General features: G+C 25.6%; 3 protein-coding genes across 4 annotated transcripts; 1 reads left to right on the forward strand and 2 right to left on the reverse strand.

Moving 5' to 3' along the window:
• Nucleotides 1-231: 231 nt before the first annotated feature.
• Nucleotides 232-13385, reverse strand: LOC114130299 (protein ST7 homolog). Its single transcript, XM_027995245.2, has 11 exons — nucleotides 12991-13385; nucleotides 9881-9963; nucleotides 7629-7743; nucleotides 6641-6811; nucleotides 6329-6562; nucleotides 5547-5644; nucleotides 2681-2871; nucleotides 1763-1865; nucleotides 1052-1295; nucleotides 834-973; nucleotides 232-727 (listed from the first exon to the last, which is right to left on the reverse strand). Exons 1-11 carry the CDS (start codon nucleotides 13109-13111, stop codon nucleotides 632-634), a joined length of 1596 nt encoding a protein of 531 aa, XP_027851046.1. The 5' UTR covers nucleotides 13112-13385; the 3' UTR covers nucleotides 232-631.
• Nucleotides 13386-13575: 190 nt separating this feature from the next.
• On the forward strand, nucleotides 13576-17934 carry LOC114130298 (microprocessor complex subunit DGCR8-like). Its single transcript, XM_027995244.2, has 3 exons — nucleotides 13576-13799; nucleotides 15796-16733; nucleotides 16833-17934. Exons 2-3 carry the CDS (start codon nucleotides 15805-15807, stop codon nucleotides 17848-17850), a joined length of 1947 nt encoding a protein of 648 aa, XP_027851045.2. The 5' UTR covers nucleotides 13576-13799; nucleotides 15796-15804; the 3' UTR covers nucleotides 17851-17934.
• Nucleotides 17935-20329: 2395 nt separating this feature from the next.
• Nucleotides 20330-27197, reverse strand: LOC114130296 (protein catecholamines up). Of its 2 annotated transcripts, XM_027995240.2 has the most exons (5): nucleotides 26915-27197; nucleotides 24095-24786; nucleotides 22751-22959; nucleotides 22050-22125; nucleotides 20330-20528 (listed from the first exon to the last, which is right to left on the reverse strand). In XM_027995240.2, exons 2-5 carry the CDS (start codon nucleotides 24729-24731, stop codon nucleotides 20353-20355), a joined length of 1098 nt encoding a protein of 365 aa, XP_027851041.2. In that variant the 5' UTR covers nucleotides 24732-24786; nucleotides 26915-27197; the 3' UTR covers nucleotides 20330-20352. The 2 variants fall into 2 exon arrangements, with proteins under 2 accessions (XP_027851041.2, XP_027851040.2); XM_027995239.2 differs by lacking the exon at nucleotides 26915-27197 and having other exon boundaries at nucleotides 24095-25031.

The raw sequence follows: 27197 nt of genomic DNA on the forward strand, positions 1-27197 counted from the left end.
ATAGTCATAATAATGTGTTTAATAAATTACCATGTTTGGTAGATGAGTTATAGTGTATGTGTGACCACCAGCTCCCTTTTGAGATAGATAAGAATACTTCATCCTAATACTAAAACTACAACCAAAGTGGGATAAATGTTTTAAAATTTTGTATAAATATACATATACAATATAAACTATGACATAAAATTCTTAAATGTTATTTTCGGTAAATGATAATCAAAATAAAAATAACTTTCAAAACATGATCATGTATTAAAGTCAAGTTTTTTTTTTTTTACAAATACTTAAAAGCAATTTAACCTCTACTAAAAATAAACATAAAAGCTAAATTTAAGTTTACATTTCAATTATAAATATTTGACAGCTGTTTGTTCAGTATTGTTTTTCATCACTTGTGCTTGTCCCATGGATTGGACTCAGGTTGATTAATACTTTTTTTAAACTTAGCTTTCATTTGACTAGTTTCAATTTAATATTAATTTAAAACTGGTATTATTTAAATAAGATAATATTATGATCAAAAATTACAATGTCAGATCGTTGTGCTTTTCTTTGTTAAATATACACATTATACATAATATAGTATTTACAAATAAATAAATAATAAATTTACTAATTATAAATCAGATCAAATATTTGAGAGAATATCCATGACATTATTTGGAAGCATTGTTTCCAAACGATCAAGACAATAGTTTACTGGCACAATAATCCACATTCCAACCTACAAAAATTAAAATGACAATTTTTAATAAACATTAATATGTTACTCGAGTTATTCATATTTTTTAGCTTTAATTTGTATTGAATTGAGTGCAATATTAACTTACAATATAAACAAGATTTCCTGTAAACTGTGGATGAAGATATATCAGCAGAGCGAGTAATGCTGAAAAGGAACTTAGACCAGCCGTAAAATGAATAAAGAATGGCAAATCCTTCTTTGGAAAAACACTTACTTTGTGATAAGCTAAATAAACAAAATTACATAAATATTAGTACAAATACTAAGAAAACATCAAACTTTATAGGTATTTGAATGAATTACTGGGTAATAGTTCTCTGTCGGCTAACTCAGTACATGTTGGATAAGGATGAAATAAATATCCTTTTTCTAAAGGATATGGAATTTGGTTAAATGCACCTTCCCATGTTACATTAAGTACGGTCAATGCTCCTTTTATCCGTTTCCAGTGTGCCAAGTGAAAAAATGCATATGCAACAGCTTCTGAATCTCCTCTTTTAAGTATGTGTTCAGGAGGAAAAATATAAGACTTCATTTCCAGTAAGTACTGAAAAATAAGTTATACAATCTTAGAGGAAGTGTAATTGGGTTATTTAGGTTTATAAGAAAGTGAAAGAAAGAAACTAACTAAGGTTTTAATAAAAATGTTAACGTTTGAAAAATAAATTTAATTAAAAATTTAAAAAGTATTTTTATCACTAAAATATTGATAAGTCTTAATATTGAAATCTATATTAAGTAATTATTAAATTAATTTGATATGTTCTTTAAGAATAAATTTAATATTTTTTTTAAAAGTACACATTGTTGACATTTAATTGATGTATAATAATTAAGAATAAAAATAGAAAATGCCTAGATAACACATACATCTTTAAAATTTAAATATAATAATTGATAAATAGGTCTTAGTTGTGTACATGAAAAATATAGTCAACAGTACTCTGACAATGTAACATTGTATAATTTACAATTATTTATAACATTGCAATAATTTAGATTCTTTTAATATACTTTTGGAACATGTGGATTAAATTCTACAGCTCGATGAATAGCTTCAAGTGCCACTTCTTCTGCTTGAGAAAGTCCTTTTTTCAATGTATTTCCTACATTATATCTGTAATTTATCAAATTTCCGTTATATTACAAATAAAGAAATTATAAAATAATAATAAAAACATTTAGGCAAATTAAATGCAATACAATACAATATACAACAAAATAATGTCCATGCGTTTTAGTTAAAATTTTGTATTCATTATGACAGTAATAAATACTTATTTTGATAAATTAGTTTATTAGAACACCCATTTTATAACATTTTTATTTTTTAGCAATTTGTACACTTTTAATTGAAAATCTGATGACGTGTGTGAGGTTCATTTGTAAATATTAATTTGGTATATAGTGAAATAGATTACTTAAAATTCAACAAAGAAGTTGACTTTGGGAAATATCAATAATCCTCATGTGAATCTATTTTAAGATAACACAAAAAAGTTTGTTGCTAACAATGTAAATAAATGTTATAAGTTTTCATTAATTATTCTGACATGTAAAATACACAGTGTTTTAATGATATTAATTATGTTTAGATTTATCATTTATAAATAGTATAACATAATTTATACCTCATGGGTATCAATATTAACAACTAATAAATATAATTGGTATATCATGTTCAAATACTAGAAACATTATCTTTTTAAAAATATTATCAACTAAGTATCTACTGAGCACTAATAATACAATAATATTAGGTATTCAAATTTTAAGTTATGAATCACTTAAGTATATTTATAGCAATACAAACTTGTTTAACTAATTATTAATATTAAACAAACGACAAAAATACATGCATGGACTTGAATATACCTGAAATTTTCTATGCAAAGAACATAATTAATATAATCATATCAATAATAAATTTACTTGTCAGCGATAACACGGATTTTTAACAATGCAGAAGTATAACAGATGACCGCCGATTTAGGTAGATTTATATCATCGTATTTGGCTAGTACCGATTGTACGTCGGCATATGACTGCGTTTCTAATAGTACTTCTATTAAGTTTTCGTGAACATTAAGTATGTTCATTATCGGAGGCATTTCCTTGCTTAACTGTTAATAATAAATCCTTTCATAAATATAGGTGCACACACAAACACCCCACACACATACTACATACATACAAGATTCATTATTTTTATGAATTCATTAGAACATTATGATAAAGAGAAAGTTCCGTATTGATTAATAAATCAATAATACATTTTAAGCTTTAAATAAATCATTGGACTTTCCTTCAGCCATCAATAAGAAATTATAACTTGAATAAAAAATGTAGAATTTAGAAGTGCATTAAAATTAATAAAATAATTTAACAATGGTTAAATTATTTTTGGTAACTTTTTTATCCAATGAAAAGTTACAATTGAATATTTAATTAGTTAACAAATTGAAATTTATTAACTTAATAAAATAAAGTATACCACTTTGAAATTTGATTATCAAAAAATACTAAAACATCACACATTCCAAAATTAATACATTTAATTAAATTATTAAAGTTTAATAAGTCAGTCGACTTACATGTATTAAAAAATAATTAAACTTTAATAATTTAATTAAATGTATTAATTTTGGAATTTGTGTGATGTTTTAGTATTTTGACTGATCATCCAAACATCATAATATATTTACTTTATAGTTAGTTGAAAACTCAAAGGACTATTTTTATGGAAATTATTGTATTAAGTTAATGAAAATATTAATTTATTTTTTAACATAGTTTATGATAAAGCCTATATGTCTATTATCTACTACTAGAGTAAAGACTACGTTGGCTGGATGACAGGTATGAATTTTTTTATTCAGTTTCATCTAAATAATTCCAATTCTATTTTATAATTATGTAAATATCTATCAGTCGAGCATTAACTACAAAGTTACAATCATGTTATGATACTATAGTGACATGCCAAATGGAATATATTTGATGCAAAGGAATATTTACTTTAAAAATATGTGAAAAGTTTACCTATACCTAAATAGTTAAATTTATATTGTTTATGTTATGGTTAAATACAATGTACATGTAATTTTGTCATAATCTTAAGCCAAAGATGCACAGTGATAGTAATGCTGTACATATGTAATATACATATTATCTAGGTGGATCTTGACCACTTACTAATATATATTTTAAAACATAGAATTGTTATTGTTTTAATATATTAATATATTATATAATATAATATAAAATGTAAATGGTTAGAAAAAATAAAATTTTAATTGGCAAATTATAAATATTTATATATTATAACTACCAATTATTTCACATTGATTTATTAATTGATAGATTAAGATTTAGGTTTATTTTAGTTTGTACATAACACCTATGATCTTATAGGAAGGTATTTAAACTATTTTAAATTTAAGCAGATTTGGGACTTAAAATGTATTAATATAATAAAATTCATTAAACAGATTTATATTATTCATTAATATTAGTTTTATAATATTTATAATATAATATTAAATTATTAATAATTTATAGTGAAAAACAACCTAATCATAAGGTAATGTTGACATTACCCAATATTAAACAATTTAATAACATATATACTATATTATATATATATACAAATATATGTTTGTAATAGTATAACTAGAGTAAAGTTATTATAAAATATTGCATAGTTAAATAGTTAAAAATAAAAAAAGTTAAATAATGGAAGTACTTTGTGTCATTCACCTTAAATTCAGTTAAACAGTTTAAATATTTCAAATGGATAAATAAAATGGATTAATTTGAATGTTATTTATATTATTGATATCTTAACAATTTGAATCATCAAGATTAGTTATGGTTTAATATCTTAAGAATGATCAACTTGCACAGTTGTACACACAATTGGTTTAGGTTCTTTGATTGAGTAATTCAATTGAAAAGTTACAAGCTTGATGAAAACAATTTAAAATAAATTTAGTGGTATAGAGATTTTTTGGTCCACAATGTACTATGTATATTGGATTGTATTATTTATTATTAATTATAGTTATAATTGTAATGAAAATAACAAAATGCAATATATCTTAAATAAATTATCCAAATTACAAAGTAAGTTAGCAATTCATAATAGTTATCCAAATTAGCCTTTTTCATGCACCAGGTTATTGCTTTATAATATAAGATAATTAACAGAGCATGGAATGAGAAATTTAGTAATGATTATTATGAAAATGTAGTCCAATAGTATTAGTTAAGTTGTTATTCAATCTTCTGTAGTTTTATAAACTTTGTATTAATAAAAAAAAATATTAATTAACATAATTTTTGATAAATAGTGATACATTATTTTTCATTACGATTAAGAAAAGTTTTCTTAAAAAAAAAAAAAGAAAGTATAAATGAATATTAATGAACATTTATCACTATATCCAACTTAATATAATTGTTTTTTAAAATATATTAAAAAATGACTGAAACAAAGACAACAATTTAAACATTAGATACTTAAATCGAATTAGGAACCTTCACTTGTCATAATTTTAAATCTATTAGAAGTTTAAATGCAATTAACTTAAAAAATAAATAATTTTAAGATCTTGTACGTTCAATAATATAAACATTTGAAATAATATTTAAGACAGCTACATCATCAACCAAATAAGGTCTTTTTCTTAATCAAATATTATTTGAAGAATTATTATTGCTAAGCATTCTAATGATAAATGAAAAAGTTAATTGTTAATAGAATTATTTTATATCATTGAACGCCTTGTTAACTTACGTCTCTAAACATTTTCACAGCTTCTTTTAACTTTCTTAGTTTTCTACAACACATAGCTATACGCCTTTTGATATATATCAAAACATTTAGGTCTCGTCCTGGAAAAAAAATAATAATACATCAATTAATATAAATTAATTACTGAAGTATTTAAATTTTATAAACCGTTTTCAAAAATGAATAAATTCATATATGATACTAATATTATGTTATTTGTATTATCTAGTAATTTATAAATTATTGTGTTGATTTTATGCTTGGGGTAATTTAATATTATCATATCATTCTATGTATATTGAATAACTTATATAATAATAAAAGTTTTATGCATCAAAATAGCCTCAAATAAAGTTAGTAGTAAATACCCGATAAAAAAAAAGTTTTTGTTCATTAAAGGATTAAGTCAATTAAAAACTTTTTTCTTCTTAGTTTTAAAATGTTTGTGAATTAAGATACTAATAAAGTTAAAAACTTAAAATCATCAATATTATTTAATTCAATTTGTTAAAATTTAAAATTTCTTCCAACTAAACATAATATTATATTTTGTGCTAGTTATTTAATATATAATTTGTGATAAGAAATAACTTTTATAAGCATTACACAGCATAGTAATATAATGAAAGAGAGGTTATTTTGAAGACTTATAAATTTAATTTCATATTCACTTAATTAATTAAAATTAAATTAAATAGAATTTTTTTTTATGATGTCTGTCAAATTATTAAACTTATTTATCAAATTATAATATATAAATAGATAAGAACAATAAAATAAATTACTGTGTTGCATTTCAATTTTGGAGTCCAGATGATGAGATTTTTGTGTTTTTTTGTAGTTTGCTTCAGCTAGTTTTAATGCTTTACGTAAAATTTTTTCAACTTTAAGCATAGTTGGAGCTTCCTCTTCTGCCAGCATAATAAGAGCTGTGACACACTCTGAATTTTTTTCTAAAGCCAAATGTGCAGCTTTCACTCTTGCAGCAGGTACTCTTTCCCTCCATGCAGCTTGCATTACTTAATAAAAAATAAGATTTCATGAGTTTAAGTAATTCATGAAATAATACATATAATTATATAAATATTTTTTTTTACTTTCGTAATCTGGTTTTCCATTATCTGCATCACAAATGAAAAATGCCTGATGGTCTTGAGCTGATAAATTCATATCATAAAATGTCAATGGTTCTCGTTTGGTACAATTGAAGTATCTTGAATATTCTGCACCACGAAAAAGTCCTAATGGATTTCTCCATACTTTGCATTCTAAAAAAGGATAATTTGAATTTAGATCAAATATAATTTAACAAAAATTGATATATTTATAAATAAAACATAAGAGTTGCAAACATTAAACACAAAATAATGTTATTTTGAGTAACTTAAAAGTCAACATAATTATATAATAAAATAGTAATTATTAATTTCTAAAACCTAAATAAATACTAACTAGTATTTATAACTAAATGTACTGTAAAATGTTGTCTTTTTCTTACTAACACATACCATAGCAAAATATATGTTCATTAGTTCCAATGTTTTGTGTTTAACTTAAACATTAGAATAAAATAATTTATTATCAAACTTAAAGATAAGAACATTATCTGTGTTCTCTCATTGGATTACGGTATTTATTTAAATTTATATAAGCATGTAAAATATTAATTTTTAAAATTTTCATAATTTACATAAAAATTTAACTATTATAAAAAATCAATGAAATAACATAAATAAAGTTTTTAACTTTGAGTTAGATAATAGATCAATTTATCCTAATATTTAATTTAACAACACAAAATTGGAACTGTAAGACGTACATCTTGGTATATTATACTTTAGTAAGATACACGTCACACAACATTCCCTTAAATTATGAAATTATCACTTTTAATTAAAATGATTATGTTCAATTTAACTTAAGCCTTAAATAGATTGGTTTTAAAAACAAATAATGATTTAAAAAGATTTATATAAAACAATCTGCTTGAAAAAAACTGATCAAAATGTATCATTACTTAGTACACTTGTTCCGCTAATTTTTGCAGTATTTTTTTAAAATTATTTGACAATTTATAATATATACCTGGTACTTGTTGATTATTATCATTTCCTCCACCAATCCATGGACTAATATAATTCAATGAAAATTGTTCAATAAATGATACTCCATATTTTTGGAAATATATCCATTCTAAAATCTGAAAAAAAAATAATTATTTGAGAAATTGTCTAAATCAAAAAACTTACATTAAACAAACGCATATGAATATTCACTGTCAATACTTATTACTAAAAAAATGTCTACAAGACCAAAAAGTTACATAACATACATATTGAAATATGCAAAATATAATAAAATAGTTTATTTTTTATAAAATTTCAGTAGAAACAAATTGAAGTTTAAATTAAAATTTTTAATCTAAATATTTTTATTTTATTGAAATGTGGACAACCTCAATATATCTATAGAAATATCAAAATGTGATTATTCATCAATTTTAGAATAATTTGTTTTTCTTTCTTTCTCAAATTTCATATACCTATTTTGAATATATTATGTTAAATTAAATGTAGGTATTTATTTTTATTTTATTTTATTATTTATTGAACAACAACAATATCTAAGAAGTAGAAATAAAAATGTAAAGCTATAAAATGGTTCTTTAAATAAATTAGTGATCAGCAGTGTATTGTAGTTATTGTAGTTGTGTAGTGGTAATGGATCACAGGCCTGTTTAAAAAGGAAAAAAATGTATTTAATTTAAAGTGTCTATTGGCAATATTTGTTATAATGTAATGTAAGTTTTTTATTTTAACCGTAGTTTACTAAATTATCTGTATTATATAATAATACAAATTAGAAAAAAAATTAATTTTATTATTTAAGCATGCAATATACTGAGTACACGGAATTTTAATCTGATAGCTTTTAAAAGCACCGCATAAAGCATATTTTATAAAAACTTATAGAAATAGATTTTCTGATACAGAACATTTCATAATTGGTTTTAATTTTCGGTGCTTACAAAACTTAAAAAGGTACTGAATATGTTGCTAATATGCATGGAAAAAAATAACAAAATATGTAGCAATGTGTATACTATCAAAATATGCATAAAAATAAACAAGTCAGATTAATAAAAATAATTAAGAAACATCAGAAAAACCAGATCCAACTAAAGATTCATCATATAAATGATAGTAGAAGCCATGTTTTTATTTTTCTCTAATAGTAATAAAAGCAATAAAAAAATATATTTTTTTTAATTAAGAAATATTATTTTTGATGTTCAAATATTTTTCCAAAATAATTTTTAATTAAATGTTGATTGACATATTAATTCTTGTCTTTATTGCAATTAAGACATAAATAATTAATTTATAAAAAGTGTATGAAAATATACAAATTGTAAGGTGTATCTAATAACCAAAATTGTCTTAACCCCTTAGATAAAAAATAAATATTTAACTTTTTTGATTTTAGATATTTTGTGTTAAACTGTTTGTAACACATTTGATACAGCTCAAGTTAATTAATGGAGTAGATTAATCAACATTTAATGTAATATAATTTGTTTAATAAGTTAATGATAAAAATGATTTTTTACTTATGTTTAATCAATAAGATTTTATCGAGATGATGACAATTTAAAAACAATTTATTTATGTATAAAATATGAACCAATAATTTTGGTTAAAAGGTTAAATGGTCATTTTTGATGAATAAGAATATTTTAAGAATATATATATATATATGTTAAGTCATTAAATAATTAATTAGATCATTTGCTTTTTTAAAGGACAGTTAACTCGACAGTTAGTCAAAATAAAAGGATGTAAATTTATTTTTCTACATTTTATTGGAAATTTAATACATTTTTATTTTTATTTCTTACTGACATTTTTAAGAGTAATATAATTTTAACAATCAACTAAAACAGAAATAAGTTTTTGTAAAATCATAGAAGTACTTAAAATACAATCATAAGTTAACTAACTTAATGTATTTTAATGACCGCTTACTTTTAATTTAATAAAAATATTATACCAATATTTAACACTTTATTTGAAGTAGGTAATGTTTTTTAAAAAGTAACTTCATTTTTTACAAATTATTTAATTGACAAACAATGTCATTAATAAACATTAATAAAAAGCAACTCGTAAAATAATAAATAAACAAAATATCACAAACACAAATTTTAACAACAATTAATAGTTGATTCATAATTTTTCTCTATATCTGTTACTTAATATAATAATTAAATATCTTAAGGTATATTGTTTAATGTGTTAAGTAATATAACTATTAAATAATAAAAAGTAAATACATACCATTATTAAAGCTGAAATGAATGATGAAGTAGCTGTAAGAGCAATGTAAAATTTTGGTGTCAATGAATCCATAAAAACCGCCACTGTAAAGATATAAAGATCTATTTAAAATGTTGAGAATTTAAAAGCAAAACTATTTTAAATGCCTGAATATAAATGTAAAAAAATATAGCAAATATAATTCAACTGAAATATTAATTATTAAGCCTATGAATTAGACTAAAATGCATTTCTTCTAGCTTATCATGAAATCTATATTTTTTTAAATTAAGCTTGAATTATTACCTAATTCAAATTTTTCATTTTTTGAGTTTTGTAATTTTTTTTTTTTTTTGTCTGTTAAGGTATTATTTTCGTCTTTTTAATTGAATTTAATAATAATTTTTAACAATTTCCACGGATTACTCTTCATCACAAATTTTATTTGTTATTTTTTATTTTACAAAGGCAGTATAACTATAAACGGTATATGGACAACCCCCCTCCCGAAATTTTAGCGGTACTGGACATTTCCCCCCCAGACTGAGACGTTTCCTCCCAGAATCGATGTATATTATATATATATTTTTACATAATAATAGGTTTGAAAACAGGTATACCTACTCTGGTTTTACCAGAAATCTTCGATCACCTTAATATAATATGAAACTGATAATTTTTTACAATTTTAATGCATTTTCTTAGTTTTTAGAGCATTTTTCTCAATTTGTTAATAAAACAAATAATATTTCGAGAGGGTGGAATAATAAATTTGCAACACTAATTTCAAATATTGGGGGTGGTTTCTGATGGCAAAGTGAATATCCTTGGTGCATTATAGAGGTCAAAAGTAAACATTATCCAACAGTTTTCAAAAAAATTGAGAAAAACAAAAAAAAGTGACGGAAAAACGAGAATTTTTACGCAAAACCAGTTTTCGACCAAATCGATTTTTTTCTATGGTTGTAACTCAAAAACTAATCACTGTAAATACTTGACATTTTCACCACATGTTTATGTGACTATTATTAATACATGGCTAAATTTAAAAATATTTTGACTTTTTTATTTACCATAGAAATTTTCGAATTTTATGAGAATTTGTTTTTGAAATGTCGATAAAAAAATTTTGGATGACCAAAAAAACTTGAAAATTTAATACAAGGTTCCTTATGAGTTATTCTTATTGTAGCTAAAAAAATTAAAAATCGTTAGTCATAATTTTTTTTTATAAGCGTTGATAGTTCAAATTTTTACGAAATCTATCGAAAACGCGAAAATTTGGAAGTAATTTTGAAGTTGAAAAATCACAAAATTTTTTGTGTTAATAACTAAGGATTAAAAATCCAACACTAAGTTTTCTATAACTTTTTCTTCAAGTGTCTATAGAGAAAACTCGAAGCATCATTATAGGAAAAATTTTAAGTGCGTTTGAATTTTAAATTTTTACGAAATCGCGTAACGATAACGATTTATCCTCAAACGATTTTAAATATTTGTTATAATTCAAAAAATATAAGTCGTAGATACTTGAAAATTTCACCAGTTATTTAGATTGACATTTTCTTTACATGATTTAATTTTCAAAATATTTTGAGTTTTTTAAGTTATTTATAGACAACTGAAATTTTTAATTTTTCTAAAAATTTTTTTTTGAAGTGTCGATAAAATTTTTTTAGCATAATAAAAATACTTGAAAATTTAATTCAAAATTTCTCATAAGTTACTCTTATAGTGATTTAAAAATTATGAGAATACATTGGCACAATTTTTTTTTATTAGCATTTGAAGTTCAAATATTGACAAAAATTCGTAAAAATCATGAATATTTGCAAATTATTTTGTAGGTATAATTTATAAAAATTTTTGCATAAGTAGCTAAGAGTTGAAAATTTAATAAAAGATTTTTCAGAAGTTTAGCATACAATAATAATAAAAGAACTTAAATTTTGATGTATTCAGGCCAATAAACCACCTTTTTCACCAACCATTGAAAATTATATCCTAGGCTGACAAATCTTCTTTATTCAGAATTGTTTTTCGTATACAATGATAACTATCATTGAATTCAAATTTAACACTCCTATAATATATAATATAGATCCACACGGTACCTAATGTACAGCAGAGCGGTACCCACTTACCCGCTTTTTTATCAATAGTTTTATTATATTCTGTTATGTTTTTGATTTTCATTGTTTAATTTTATATTATTTAGTTTTCGTAAACAGTACATTTATTTACATGTATACAATTATATTTATATACCTAATAATTTAATTATTTATACATACTTTATTTATTCGCATTTTATATTATTATTGCCCAATATTCATTTATTTTTGTCCGGGGGAAATCGTCCCGTTCGAAGGGAAACGTCCATTATATCGGGGGTGTAACATCCTAGATTCATTTAAATTATACAATTGATGCTTACATCAGAATATCAAAATAGTTAAAAAAAAAATCTAATTGTTTGATAAATTTGAAAAATATATTGTTTTATGGCTAGATACCTACATTTTACCAATGGCCATAAATCTATCAAGTACTTAATTATCTTATATCATCACAAGTTAAACTGTTTAAAGGAATCTAATTAGATTTTTTTTTTAAAACTATTTTGATATTCTGATACAAGCATCAATTGTATAATTTAATATATACCCACCTGCTATCTTATCAAATGTTGTTTATATGATGTCATTTATAAAAGAGAAGTAATCTTAGTATTATACAAAAGTTTTTGACAGTTAAATTATTTTGTAATTACAATAAAAAAAAATTAAATAAATAACAATAAAACCATTATCATATACTTATTAAATAGTCATATAACAGTAATAATATAACTATTTAAAATTAATTGAATCAAGTCTAGACCTTATTTAATTCACCAAAACCATACAAAACATTGGGAGCAATTTAACTGGCTCAAAAATCCAGGAGATTGATATTTTACCAACGAAACACCGCCTGAGTAAAACGCCACCAAACAAAACACTGATAGACGTTTGACATGTATCGTCATCTAATAACTATATCTACCACATTGAATGGAAAAGAGCTTAACCGGTGGCATCCTAAACGGCTAACGCATCCATAACGTAAGATCGTGCATTATCACCCACCTACGTCCCAGATGGCCTTTTTTCGCAGACATTCTCTGGTGTAGCACACGACCAAAATGATGGCCAGATACCACGCCCACCACAATTTCCTCCAGATCCAACCGATGAACGTCTTGACCATTTTCGTACGGACACACGGAGATGTGGCTCTGCTCAGGTAACGTGCGACTGTGGCGGCGGTTTTACGGACATTACCGATCGGCAGTCGTTGGTCGGCGCGTAAGACAACCGACCGGCGAGCTTGACAAACCGACGACTGCGACGACGGGGGAAACGTACTGTTTAAACGGCAACCAGCGACAACATGGAGCTGCGGGGCCGAGCGACTAAAAAATTAAAAAGAAACGACAAACGAATAGCAAAGTCGCCGCACGCTCGAGACGCCGCTTGGTGATTAGTATTTAGTGTTAGTTTACTGTTTATGTCGCTCAGCCGATCGATACAGAGCTTATCAGCAAACCGGCGGGACCGTATTCGACGCGCCGTAATCCGCGAAACGTTTCGCCGCCTAGTCGCACCGCATCGAATAAAAGCGAAAAGACGACAACTACAGCTGATTGACCGTTGGCGACCACTATCGGGTATCGACCGACGACTACAGTCTGTAGCTACTGGCTTGCCCTAGGGCCCAGGGCTATTTTTTCTGCATTGAGTATGAATACAGTTATACATAAAGTAATTGAATAATCTATACTATTTATATTATCATTTATCAGTAGTCACTCACTACTAATCACTACTACTAGTGCTACTCACTACCAGTGTTGGGGAGTAACTTAAGTTACGAGTTACTATATCGAAATTACTTTGTAAGTGATTTGATGTTAATTAATTAATTACATTTTATTGTAGATAATTTATACGTTATTCGAGTTACTTTTTTGGGTACTTTTCGGTTATCCCGACTACCAGGAGTGTCAATTCCATAATCTCGACTAGGTACCTCAAAGTCTCGACCAACATGAATTTGTCATTTATTTAACTCATATAATGTATATTATTATTTAACTTTTATTAGGTATTACATAATCCCGACTACCTTTCTTTATACGACATAATTTAAAAAAATGAATTAAAAATTGTTAAAACTAGTTGATACAAAAACTAAAAATAAAATTCAAAATTAATAACTAACTCGAGTTGGAAAATGCTCAGCCATTCAATTTTAAACACTTATAAATGGATTATCGTGCTTTTGACACCACATAAATTTAACCAAATAACTGTCTGAGGAAGTGAGAATTAGGGGCCAGCGTTGCCACTCGCTCGCTCGGACATTTAAAATGAAAATATCCTTTAATTTGCTATGCAATACCACCTAAGGTAGGTTACAGGCCACAGGCACGGGTTAATCTGTAGTCACATGATTAAAAAACAATGCCCATCATTCTGCTAACAGCAGTTCAATGGTTGGTAATAATTATTGAATATTAGTTATTTAGTTAGGTAGTCGCGATTGACTGAAGACGGCGGTTAGACCAGTGGTAGTCGCGGCATCGGCCAGTAGTTGGGATAATCGACTAGTAACTAGTAATTATTACTAAGTTGAGTACTTTATTTGGTTTAATACATGCATTAAAAAGCAATCTAGAATTAGTATCTATAATTTTGAAAATGCACTTTTCTTTGAAATAAATTTGAAAAATAAAGATTAATATTTGAAGTGTAGCAAAATGAATATTTGTTAATGATTTTATATTGTTGATTGTTATTATTAAATATTTAATTTGTGCATTTTCGTATTGAACACATAGTTATTAAGCTCCAGTGATATTTTTGATAAAAAGTAACTTCTATTGCAATTGAGATACTTTTTAAACTCAAAAGAAATGTAACTTTACCAAATAAAAAAAAGTAACTTCAAAATAATTTAGTTACAATTTTGATGAGGAATTAGTTATGTAATTTAATTACCAAAAAACAGTTATTTTCCCAACACTGCTCACTACTTAACAAGTGTAGACAGTGCAATAGACCGCATTTCCACACTGGGCATTCGGCAGGTTACAATTTATTTTAAGAATATTTTTCAATACTTTATTGGATCCTATTTTTAAGTATAAAATTGTTCCACGTACATAAGTACATTTTTTTTTGTTTTTATGAAAATTATTTACTTCAATTTATGTAAATATTTAATTACTAGGTACCTTTATTTATAAATTGCTATAGAAGTATATTTATTAAATTATTTAACCATCTTATTATGTACACTTTACCCCAAGTTCGCAAGAATATAATAGTATAATTAATACAAATACAATATTATATTTAATATTATTATTATTATACCTAGTAGTAAACATAGGCCTAAATGGTGGTGGTGGAGGAGAGTATTTTAACACCCAAAGCTCTTGAAACTCCATCAAACATTTTCTGACGTACCTCATTAGTATATAAAATCATGTTAATAGTATGTATTGACTGATACTTCTAGCCCCTAGATTTTTAACTTTGTTTATGTTTATTCCTAGTATACCTATATTAGAAATTATTGCAAGATCTGAACTTACTATCCAGCTATTTTCAAGATATTTGATATTAAATTCAATATTAATACAATTATTTATTATTAGATCACACACGCATTTGCATTTGCATTTTTTCAACTTATATTGACTATATAAATTCATTTATGAAGTTATTGAATTTGTAAAATAGATAAATATGAAAATGTAGGTTGTAAAAAATATATACCTAAAAATTAACTTCTAAGATATGATTGTTTCTCATTTTATTTTAAATGTTACCATTGTTTATTAAATAAAAAAAATGTTTAATGGATTTTGTTAATTTTTATTTCAGATTAAAATTATGAACATGCTACCAACAGATTTGAGCACTGATTCTGACGGTAGTTTAGAACTATCTCCTAGGAAAAAAATAAAACTATCGGATATAAATGAACAATCATCTGACAGAGATATTTCAATTGAAAAAGATAGTCAAAATTCTAATGAAATTGAAATGGATAATTATTTTGATCTTAAAGACCAAAATTTGAACAAAAATCTATCTTCGGGAGTATCTGATGATGAAGATTATAATATTAATAAATATGAAGATAGTGATAGCGAAGATTATGTACCCATTTCTGATGATGAATTTGAGTTAGAAAAATATGTAATAAATGAAACAAATTCCAAGACTAGTGATAATGAAAAATCTAATGATGAATCTATCAAAGATGTTGGCGGTGATGACAGTAATTATAATAATAATGAAAAAAAAATTACTGAAACATATACATCCATAGGTATAGATAATGACGAAGTATATGATTTACTAGATAAAGCTTTTATAGACAAAAATAAAACCCTTAATGAACATAAAAAGAAAACTGTTACTCAAGATGACTTTAAAGAATATGAAAAAATTGTGTTAGAAGAAGTATGTAAAAATCATTTTGATATATTACCTGAAAATTGGATTGAAGCCACTCATAAAAGTGGCATGCCTATTTATTTACACAAAAAAACCAGAGCTGTGACATTATCAAGACCCTATTTTTTAGGACCAGGTGATCCTAAATCACATTTAGCCCCATTATCAGCAATTAGTTGTTTACAATATCAAAAAGGTCTTGAGAATAAAGAAATTATAAAAAATGAACCTGAGTTTCAAGTTAGTAAACTTGGAGATATGATTATACCAAATGCTAAAGTTGAGACTGCACAAGAAAATATTATTAAAGAATCCTTAACACATGCAGAACTTCGGGAATATTGTCAATCAATATTTAAGTAAGTCAATGAACATTACAGGACTTAATAAATATACAATTGTTTTTATTTAACAATTTTATTTTTACATAATGTATTTTAATTATGTTTTATTTGCAGGTTTAAGATTAAAAAAGAAAAATCTTCTTGTGAAATGCAGAAAAAAGATATAAAAACAGAAATTTCTTGTAACACACTAAAGAGTACCAAAGAAAGACCTTCACTTCCAGATAGTACTAAACTAATATCATTTCCAGTTCAAACTGAAGATCAAGATAAACGATGTAATCGTCGTCGTGAATGGATAATGAATCCCAACGGTAAAAGTTATGTGAGTATATTACATGAATATTTACAACAAGCATTGAAAACCCAACCTTGGTATGAGTTTAAAGAACTTGAAAATACAGAAACACCTTATTCTGCTACTGTTGTACTTAATGATGTCCAATATGGTGTCGGTGTGGGTAATAGTAAGAAACAAGCAAAACTTAATGCTGCTCAAGCCACCTTAGATATACTAATACCAGAAATGAAAAATAAAATAGATTCAGATATCAAAAATCAACGTGATCCAGTAATATTTGATCAAATTAAAGTCACTGACCCTAGAATTACTGAATTCTGCGCTAAAACCACAGAACCTAGTCCGTATGCTATGTTATTAGTGTGTTTACAAAGGAATTTTGGTGAATGTGAAATAGCTACTGAATATAAATTAAACAATCGTCGTAGGATGTTAAATCAATGCACAATGATGGTTGGCAAACACACAGTTTCTGTTGCTTGTAAAAATAAAAGGGATGGCAAACAAAAAGCTTCTCAAATAATACTGGGTTTATTACATCCACATATTGATAATTGGGGTTCGTTGTTAAGGCTTTATGGTAACCGTAGCATTAAGAACGCTAAAGAAAAGAAACAAGAAGAGCAAGAAATCACTCAGCTCCAAAGTAAAGCTGCTGTGAATCAACCCAATTTTGCTATATTAAATAAACTTAAAGAAGAAATGTTAAAAATTAGGGACCAAAGAAAATTAAAAGAAACCAATGAAATGTTAGGACTACCCCAGACAAGGCTTAGTACAACATGTCCATATACTATAGCAATTCCATCATCTTCAACAAGTCCTAAATAACATATAATTTTAACTGGTTTATTCTTCTTTGTGTTCAATTTTAACAACTTCTAATTTTCAATTAATTGTATTAAGGAATGCACACCCGCATGTGTTGTCGCCGTCTTACATACTACATAACAAATTTTCATTCAACACCATCAATTTTATACTGTTAGCTTTAATATTAGAGACAATTTACATATTATCAAGTATAAATATGATTATCTAGGGCATCTCGTAGGATTTTATTGATAATTTAATTTTTAAGTGACTCTTAGTTCTGTAAAATATTGAAACTTTAAAATGCCCTAGATAATTGTATCACCTTTAAATTTGATAATAAGTAAATTGACTCTAATGTTAAAGCTAACAACATAAAATTGATTTCAAAGAACGAATATTTGTTTTGCTGTTTGTATGCAAGACGGAGAAAACATGTGGCCCGTATGGCATCCTCTTAATATGTATTTTAAATGTTTTGTTCCTAATAGTAATGTTAAGTAATTAATATAAGTGATGTAGTTAGGTATTATCCCGTACAATTTAATTGGTTAGTTGGTTAACCTAAAAATTAATACTTAATTTATGTGTGCAATAAAAAGTGGATAATAAAACAAATAAAAATAATAATAGCTGCAATAACTGAGTAATATATATATTTTTTTTACAATTAGTAATTACTACTAGAATTATATAAAAATGTAAAGCCATCCATGATACAAATAATGCTGTTTTAATTAATTTTAATATAACCGATTAACATATTTATTAATATTTCAATGAAATATTTAAAATAGATACTAGTCCATTTGCACTAGTAGCAAAGACTATGTGGATAATGAGTACAGCGTATGAGAATAATTTTAGGTAAGAAGGTATCAATGGATTTTATAGAATTGGTTGGTTCCTTATAATAAATTAGCAACCTATCTTTTAACTGTTAGTAAGTAATCATAATATTTCTAATTTGGCCATGTTCTATAATTTATATATTAGTGGCATGCTGAAGTAGGATTTTTTGAGACAGTTTCCTCAAGACTAAAATAGGTCTGGTGGGTACCGGTCAATAGATTTAGTAGTCAACTTTTTAATAATGATATACATATACAAAAAAAGAATATAGAATAGAAGTTATGGGTGATCAAATAGTAGTGTTTCATACATGAAAACTGTTTAGCGCAGTGATACAAAAAAATTGTATGATTATTTATTTTATATTTAACATTAAGCACCCAAGTACACTATACTATTATAGTAAATAATAGGTAGTTTGATAGGTATATTATATTATGTACTATTGTTTATTGTACAATTTCATGGACCACTTGATCAGTATGAATGTATGAAAATTATAAACAGCCATAAAAACAAACAAAATAAACAAAGGTACACAGCTGACATACAACCATTATCTTAGAAATTAAAAAGGAAAATGCATTTTAATATAATATTATAATGTACACAAAATTTGTGATCAATCGTCCAAAATCTTCACATAGTAATATAATAGTATAGTCTTACTTTTGTGTAACATGAAATTATTCATCTTTTAGAAAATATTATTTTTCAAGAAAAAATAAGATGCAAAGGACACTACTGTTAAGTCATTCTCTACAATTTAAGACAAAATTCATAAAATATGTATTTTAATTTCGTAACAAAATTACAATTATTTAAATAATACATTAGCGTTTCAATAACATAATACAATAAATGGTCATACAATTTTGATATTTTTATTTTCAAACAAATTAGAACTCTCATTTGTAACAATACCTGCATTAGTAATTTAGAAAAAATTGGTAGTTTTTAAAATTTACATATGATATATGAAAATAGTAATTGATAAAAAAAAGGCACGATAGATACATTATTATAAAAATGGCTTATTTGGAAACATTCCTAAAATTTTTAAAAAATGAATATTAGTCAGTTTAAGTTTATTTATTTGGTTAAATTATGAATATTATCAATACATTTAATATTTATTTGATGGTCATTGTTATTGTGCATATTTTTCCTTTTAAAGTAATTTCAGAGTAATAATTATTCATTATAATAGATGTTATACTATTGAATACTATAATCAATATCTAAAAAAGACTTTTAAAAATATAAAATTGCGACAAATTAATTTGATTTGAGTATTTTTTAAGAAAAACCATCTTAATAAATAATCTAAAACTGATTAAAAGCTTAATAAAATAATTTTTTCTTATTGCTTAATTAAATTAATAATTATTTCAGAATTACAATAATGATGAAATATATATATATATATACAAAAACATTATCACATATCAGTTCATGAATATTACACAATCTAAATAAAATTATAATATACCCTATACAATTTCATAGGTATTGGTTATTTTTTTTTCATTATTAAATGTAGCCTTAAACAAATTGTAAAAATGAAATTTAAAACAATAATTTTATATTTATTAAATAAAATAAATATGTGCCAACATGACGTATAGATGTAACTTCAGTCAAATAAACTATATATAACTGTTTTATTTATTCATATTTAGCAACAAGAACCATTAAGTACACTCCTACAAGTAAAGCTACAATTTCTTTAATAGACTGTTTAAAACTAGAGTCTTCTAAAAGACTTGGTATTACATTTACAGTTGCAATATAAATGAAACCACCTGCTGTAAATGGTAATACCCAAGAATTTGCTACTTCACCTGAAAAAAAAAATTAACATTATTATGCGATAAAATAAGATGTTTCCAGTAAATATTTAAATGGGTAAAAATTTATCAAACTATTTAAACAAAATTAAAAATACTAAATTTAAATAAAAAATATTGAATCCTATTTTTAAATATTAATCCAAAATCTTATTTAAAATATATATTGTATAAAATATAATTAAAATGTGTATGTATATAATATATATTACATATGTCTGTTACGGTGAATGATGTTGTATCGGAAAATAACGTTAATAACCATATGGAATGGGAAATGTTTGTTATAATAATTTATAAAATAGATTTTCAACAAGTAATGTTAAGGTGGTTGTTGACCTAATTTCAGTAGGGACTAACTAGGAAAACTAATAAAATTTTATTAGGTACAAATAAGGAGTATCTACATATTACAATATGATAGCCGCCCAAAATTGATAGTTGTTACATTTAAAAAAAAATCATACCTAACGAAAAATTGTATAGTTGATTATACCTTAATATGTGTACAACTGTCATTGTATGTACCAGTTTGAAATTCCTATTGACATAAAAATTGTCGGTACAACTTAAATCGATAAAAACTAAAAATATCCTAATGAACAAATGGTATGATAATAACTGTTTTTTGTCTACTAAGGATTATAATTATCTTATTGAAAAAATAAGAAAATCAAAAATGTATTTAAAAAGTAACTGATAATGGTTTTTATGGGGGTAATCAAGGGTACCAGTGCTGAAATTCCAAGACTGATTGCAACAATAAAGGTGCGTATTTGGGGGAAGGGGAGGGGTTAAAAATTGTGTAACAGTAAATGTATACAGTGCAACTTGTAAAAATAAATAAATAGTAATAATAATAAACATTATTTTTATTTTTCAAATAATAGAATTTGAGTTTAACGTGCATATCTGACCTTAAGCAATTACCTATGTATTTGAACTCAATAAAGTTAATAACCAACGAATAACATTAATTTCCATTAAACATCATTTACCATAATATATAATATATATATAGGTACATATACTAGGAATTTTTTTAGTAGTTAATCTTAGTTTTATTAATATAATATATCATGAGGTTTAATTTTATTTATACATTTTAAATTAGTATTCTAATATTGAATTATTCGTAATGATTTTCATAAAACCATATTTTAGGAGTGTGCAATGAAATAATTTTTTAATTTAAAATCACTATTAATTGATTCAAAATAGTTAATAAAATATAACATTGTATGCATATTTATTATATAATAGTCTACATAAGTTTAATTAACATTTAAATAATGTAAATGCTATTTTTATTTATAATTAATCCACTAGAATTTGTATGTTGTATGAAATTATTTAACAATTTACACTGTAGTATAATCATTATTATATTAAAAAAATATATTTTATGAAATATATTCATAAACCATCTGAGCATGCTACTATTTTAATAATATAATGTTTATAGGTTATAACATAAATAATATTTTATTTTATTTATACATTATATTCACTTACTCTCTTTTCCAAATGTCAAAGACACTAATGTACCGCATATAGCTCCTATTGCAGTTACTAATTGACATTTCATAGCCTGTAAGAGAGGATATAAAATTGTTTAGTTAATTTATAAATTTTATAAATCATAAAATAAAATGCAAATCAATTAACTAATTAAACAATTAAATAAAAATTAATATTTTATTTTAAGTATATGTTTAAAAAGGATACCAAAGTACCAAACCCACATATGTTGATTCCATCTAAAAAATGTACAACTTAGCAAATCTGCATTCAGCAATTGTTTGTAGTTTGGTATAATATAATAGTGAATTTATCTATTATTTAAGATTAAAGGTAAGAATATTATCTAGAATACCTAATTTTATAATATTTGAATTATGAAGTAAGTATTAAGCATTTTAAGATTGTTAGGAGTCCTGTTTACGATAAAACCACTGACATTAAAATAATTCTCAATATTTTCCTCTCTATTGATGATTACTATGATAAAATATTTAAAAACACAAATTTGTAAGAACATTTTGTTTCAAACAAATAAATCAATATCTTATTTTTTAGACAAGTTAGGTAGTACAAATGTAGTGTTATTTTTTTTTATAAAAAAAATTTAACAAATTATTTTAATTCATAAGCTTAATTAATTAATTAATGTTTGCTAATAAGCCGTTAATTAATTTTAGAATAAATGTACTCACATTTGCCTTAGAACTACCTTCTTGAATTAAAATTGCATAATCTCCAATCTCATGAGGAACTTCATGAAGTAATACTGTTATTGTTGTAACTATACCAATATTTTGACCAGCTAAATATGCAGCACCAATGGCAAGTCCATCAGTAAAATTGTGTGTAAAATCAGCAACTACATTTAACCATCCAGCTACTGATAAACTTTGTTTTGGCACTATAAAATATAAATATTTTATAAAATCACATGCACTCGAAACATTTAATATAATTTACTATATTTAACTAAGTGGATACTTTAACAAAATAATTAACCTAAGTACCTAACAAAATACCTCGCAAAATATGTAGTACATTATCATGAAATAGTTTTAAAATTAATTTGGTATTCCATTTCAAATTTTAGAGACATTTAATATTTTTTTTATACATACACAAAACTGAAGAATTGAAATTGCACTTGTGTGATTGAAACTATAGAATTATTAAATGTATCAGTTTATTTTAATTATATATACATATATATTATATATATAAATTGCATATACACAACCTAGTTTTCAAGTTTATTTAAACTAAAATTAGATTAGATAACATATTACATAAAGTATATATAATGTATAATATGTGTTGTGTATACAAGAAAAATTAAATAAATAAAAAAAAAAAAATGATGAATAGGAATCACATGATAACATTTAGATTTTTCTTAGTTCTTAGTACCTGTCTAAATAGGTACTTTAAACGATATAGAATAATTAATTAAATATCAACCAATATTACTGAGTTAAAATAAAAAGCATAATTTAATAATAAATGTTATATTATTTATTATTATATATGAATGGAATATATATCATATAATAAAATCATTGCTTTCATACATATTTAATATATTTAGTTTTATTTAAAATTTAGGTAATAAATTTAATGATTAAAAGGTTGATTTATTTATTCAAGTAAATATCTAGGTAATCAATCAGTAGTATATCTAAGGAAGTTTAGGCCATGGCCCATAGTGAAATTTCAGATTCAAATCTTTGATTAAAACATGTATCATACCTATTAATAACTTTTAGCACCTTAAAATATTTAATTGGCCCAGAGTGTCTAAAACGGTTGAAAATAATGATTTATTATGCTTACTTAAATTATAATGTATTTAATACCTAGATACTTGTCTGATTTTTTTGCAGTAAAACATCATCTTTATAGGGTTAACATGGGTAGTATTAATGATTTAAAATTTTAGCAGCTTAAAAAGTAGGGAATAAATTTAAACATAAATTTTACCTTATTACATTATAATAATATATTGCCTTATTAGGCAAATATAAAAACATCAAACGCACCTGTAAGTTTCACATTTTTGTCCTTATCTTCATCTTCGTCGTCACTTAACTTTTCCTTGGGGCGTACAGACGAATGCGAGTGGCTATGACCACCTTTTATCACTCGAACCATTTTCTCGACAAACAAGAACACTAATATGCCGGCTAGGATCCACAATCCCACTCTCATCTCGTTACCGTGGTCATGGCCACCTTCCGAACCATGTGAATCGGCACTGCAATGTTGTCCGTGATCGTGGTGATGATCATGATCGCCGTGACCGTGGTGGTCGTGCGTGGACAGTGAATGTGGGATTAAGTGTAGGAATGCGTCGCCCAACAATCCACCGGACGCAAAACTCAATAGCACCTTCAAAAACGACTTGTGTTCGTCCTTGTTGTCGATGGGTATGAAGAACAACACGAAAAACGGCAGCACGCTAATGGCCACGGTGGACGACAGTGCTTTGGCCCAGAGCACCGAGTCGACGACGATCGGCGGGGACACGGACTCGGCGGTATGGTGATCGTGATGATGGTGATCGTGATCGTGGTGATGGTGGTGTCCGTGGCTCAAACAGAGTTTCGGCAGTCCGAGGAACACAAACGCGAATATCAGCGTCCAGCAAATGTACTTAATGCATTTCTTCGACAGCATGGCTGTGTGTCGGCTGATTCACCGGGTAATTTCGGTTTGTCGGACACGGACCGGCCTAATAAGAGTTATAAAAAACAACGTGAAGAACGACAACAGTGATGACGAGTTGTCATTTCATGCGTGGAGGCGGCTAACGGACGAGACGATACGTACGTCGTTGGTTTCAAGGGGAAGATAACGACGACGGCGACGGTAGAAATCAGAAGAGAGTGCGAGACACGGACGGTAGAAAGAGGCTAATGAGTGAGATAGCGTGCGCGAGAAAGTAGAAGGGAGAAAAATGTCGGTTGTAGTTGATAACGGGACGGCGTCGTCGTCGTCACTGATCGTCGACGGTGAAATAAATGACAGTAGGCGCACACTACGCAAGGAAAAATGGGAAACGATTTCGGCGTGTACCTATCGTCCGTCAGGACAAGTAGTGAGGTACCCATTTTCCGTATTCCGATTTCGTTCGACTTAAATGATACAAATATTAATGACCATTTAAATTAAATTAAGTCGAGGACAAGTCGGCAATATAAACACCGAACTAAATATAGTATTTAGTTCAGCGAATATAAATCGAACGCCGAATGATCAAATTATTATTTAATATAATAATTAGTAATAGGTATTATAATACCTACACCTACCTCACCTACCTATATCCTCCTATTAGGTATATCGATTCATCATTATAATTATTTCATACTTGTACCTATTATTAAAAATATGAATATTGAGCGAGTTTAATTTTTAATTAATAATGCATAGTACACTATTAGTACTACTAAAATAGTGCGCCTTGTGCAGTTTTATGATTATATCAAACATTCAAACGTATTAAATAGATACTACAACTTGAGTATTTAATAAATTAAGAATTGATTGGAAAACCGACACAATTGCTTATTTTAACAGAAAAAATATATAAAATATATGCATTTGTAAAAACAAAGTTACCTACATATTATTTATAATTATAATCATTTCGAAAGCAATATAATTAAATTCTTTTAAATATATAATATGTTACCGTCTGTCGTCAATACTCAATATAGATAGGTAGATAGGTAAAGGTACTCGACTATGACAATTCAGGAAAACTAACAAGTTGTAATGATAAAATTAATTAGTTGTTGGTAAAGACTGATACTTCACATCCTGGCATTGTTCAAAATGTTATAATTTGCTTAACATTAACTTATAATAGGTATGTTAGTAAAATTATAGACATCGACAGGAAAAAACTAAATTTTATATAAATTTTGTCTGGATAAATAGCACAAAAAGATAAAGATTCCAAAATATTTTAAGAATTATACTTTACATAGGAAATGATAATATACAAATACTTCAAGTACCTACCTATCTACAGTTATTCGTTTAAAATTATAATAAATATGAAAAATATTATATAGATGAGGATAAATTTGAACTTATAAAAAATGAATGTGATTTTCCAATGAACTTACATTTTATTGTAGGTAATAAAGTTTTCTAAAAGAGGAATGTTTTATTATATTTTCAAATCTTATATATAAATATATTATAAACTTACAAATTTTTATCAATTTTTATCTACATTTTTTACGAGATTTTGCCAAAATTTTAAATTTAAACAGTTATATAATTATATAAACATATTCTGACCTTGTGCTTTTGATATTTTTTAATTGGTAATAAATGAAAAGCTTATATGGAACTTCGACAACTCGTTTTCAAGTATTTCGACTCGGCTAACATTTTTTTTAATCCACATTTATAGAAAAAAATTACAAATGTTTAGAAAAACTCAAAATATTTTGAACGTTTTATCGTGAATATAATGTTAGTATAAACATTTGGTGAAAATGTTATGCGTTTACGTTTTTTTTATTTTTGAGTTGCACCAAAAAACATAATCAATTTTGTGTTATACGTAAAAATTCCTGTTATACATAGGTACCTAAGTACTTTTTAATTGAAAAATTTATTTGCCCCTAAGTGGTGACGACCGAGTAAAATAGAGAAAATGACAAATCAATATACGTGATTCATCTTTGCTGCGTTCAGAACCTAAAATAGACACTTGGTCATTTGGATGGGTTCTAAAATAAGACAATAATTGAATGTGGTAACTGTAGTCTAAAGTTACCCATAGACTTGTATAATATTGTACTATTTTGAAAAATACAAATAATAATATGAGGAATACGTACCTTAATGTAGGTAAGTATATCCTAGCGTCGGATCGATGTACCTATTATTCGTATTTACGGTGTTATTGTTATAAATAAATAATAAAGGTGAGTATTATATTTATTTATTTTTATTTTTGCTCGTATAGCCTTCACAATATTCACAAATATACATCGAGTCGCGAGGCATACATCGAATGTCAACGACTATGATTTACAATGCGAACCTTACGAGCAGACAAATATCTCGTATTTACTTACACGGCGTCGTGATATCAGCATCGTGTGTCGTATATTTATCTGT

The sequence above is a fragment of the Aphis gossypii genome, chromosome X (assembly GCF_020184175.1).
Source record: "Aphis gossypii isolate Hap1 chromosome X, ASM2018417v2, whole genome shotgun sequence".
NCBI classification, from domain to species: Eukaryota; Metazoa; Arthropoda; class Insecta; order Hemiptera; family Aphididae; genus Aphis; species Aphis gossypii.

Bases quoted from the DNA above. Each gene is read 5' to 3' on its own strand.
- LOC114130296 (XM_027995240.2), bottom strand. From the start codon at position 24,731: ATGCTGTCGAAGAAATGCATTAAGTACATTTGCTGGACGCTGATATTC. The intron at 22,960-24,094 runs GTGCGTTTGATG...TATATTTTATAG, and splicing joins CAAAAATGTGAAACTTACAG to TGCCAAAACAAAGTTTATCA. The intron at 20,529-22,049 runs GTAAGTGAATAT...TTTTTTTTTCAG, and splicing joins TTTGACATTTGGAAAAGAGA to GTGAAGTAGCAAATTCTTGG.
- LOC114130298 (XM_027995244.2), top strand. From the start codon at position 15,805: ATGAACATGCTACCAACAGATTTGAGCACTGATTCTGACGGTAGTTTA. The intron at 16,734-16,832 runs GTAAGTCAATGA...TTTTATTTGCAG, and splicing joins TATTGTCAATCAATATTTAA to GTTTAAGATTAAAAAAGAAA.
- LOC114130299 (XM_027995245.2), bottom strand. From the start codon at position 13,111: ATGGTCAAGACGTTCATCGGTTGGATCTGGAGGAAATTGTGGTGGGCG. The intron at 974-1,051 runs GTAATTCATTCA...TTGTTTATTTAG, and splicing joins CGACAGAGAACTATTACCCA to CTTATCACAAAGTAAGTGTT. The intron at 728-833 runs GTAAGTTAATAT...TAATTTTTGTAG, and splicing joins CAGGAAATCTTGTTTATATT to GTTGGAATGTGGATTATTGT.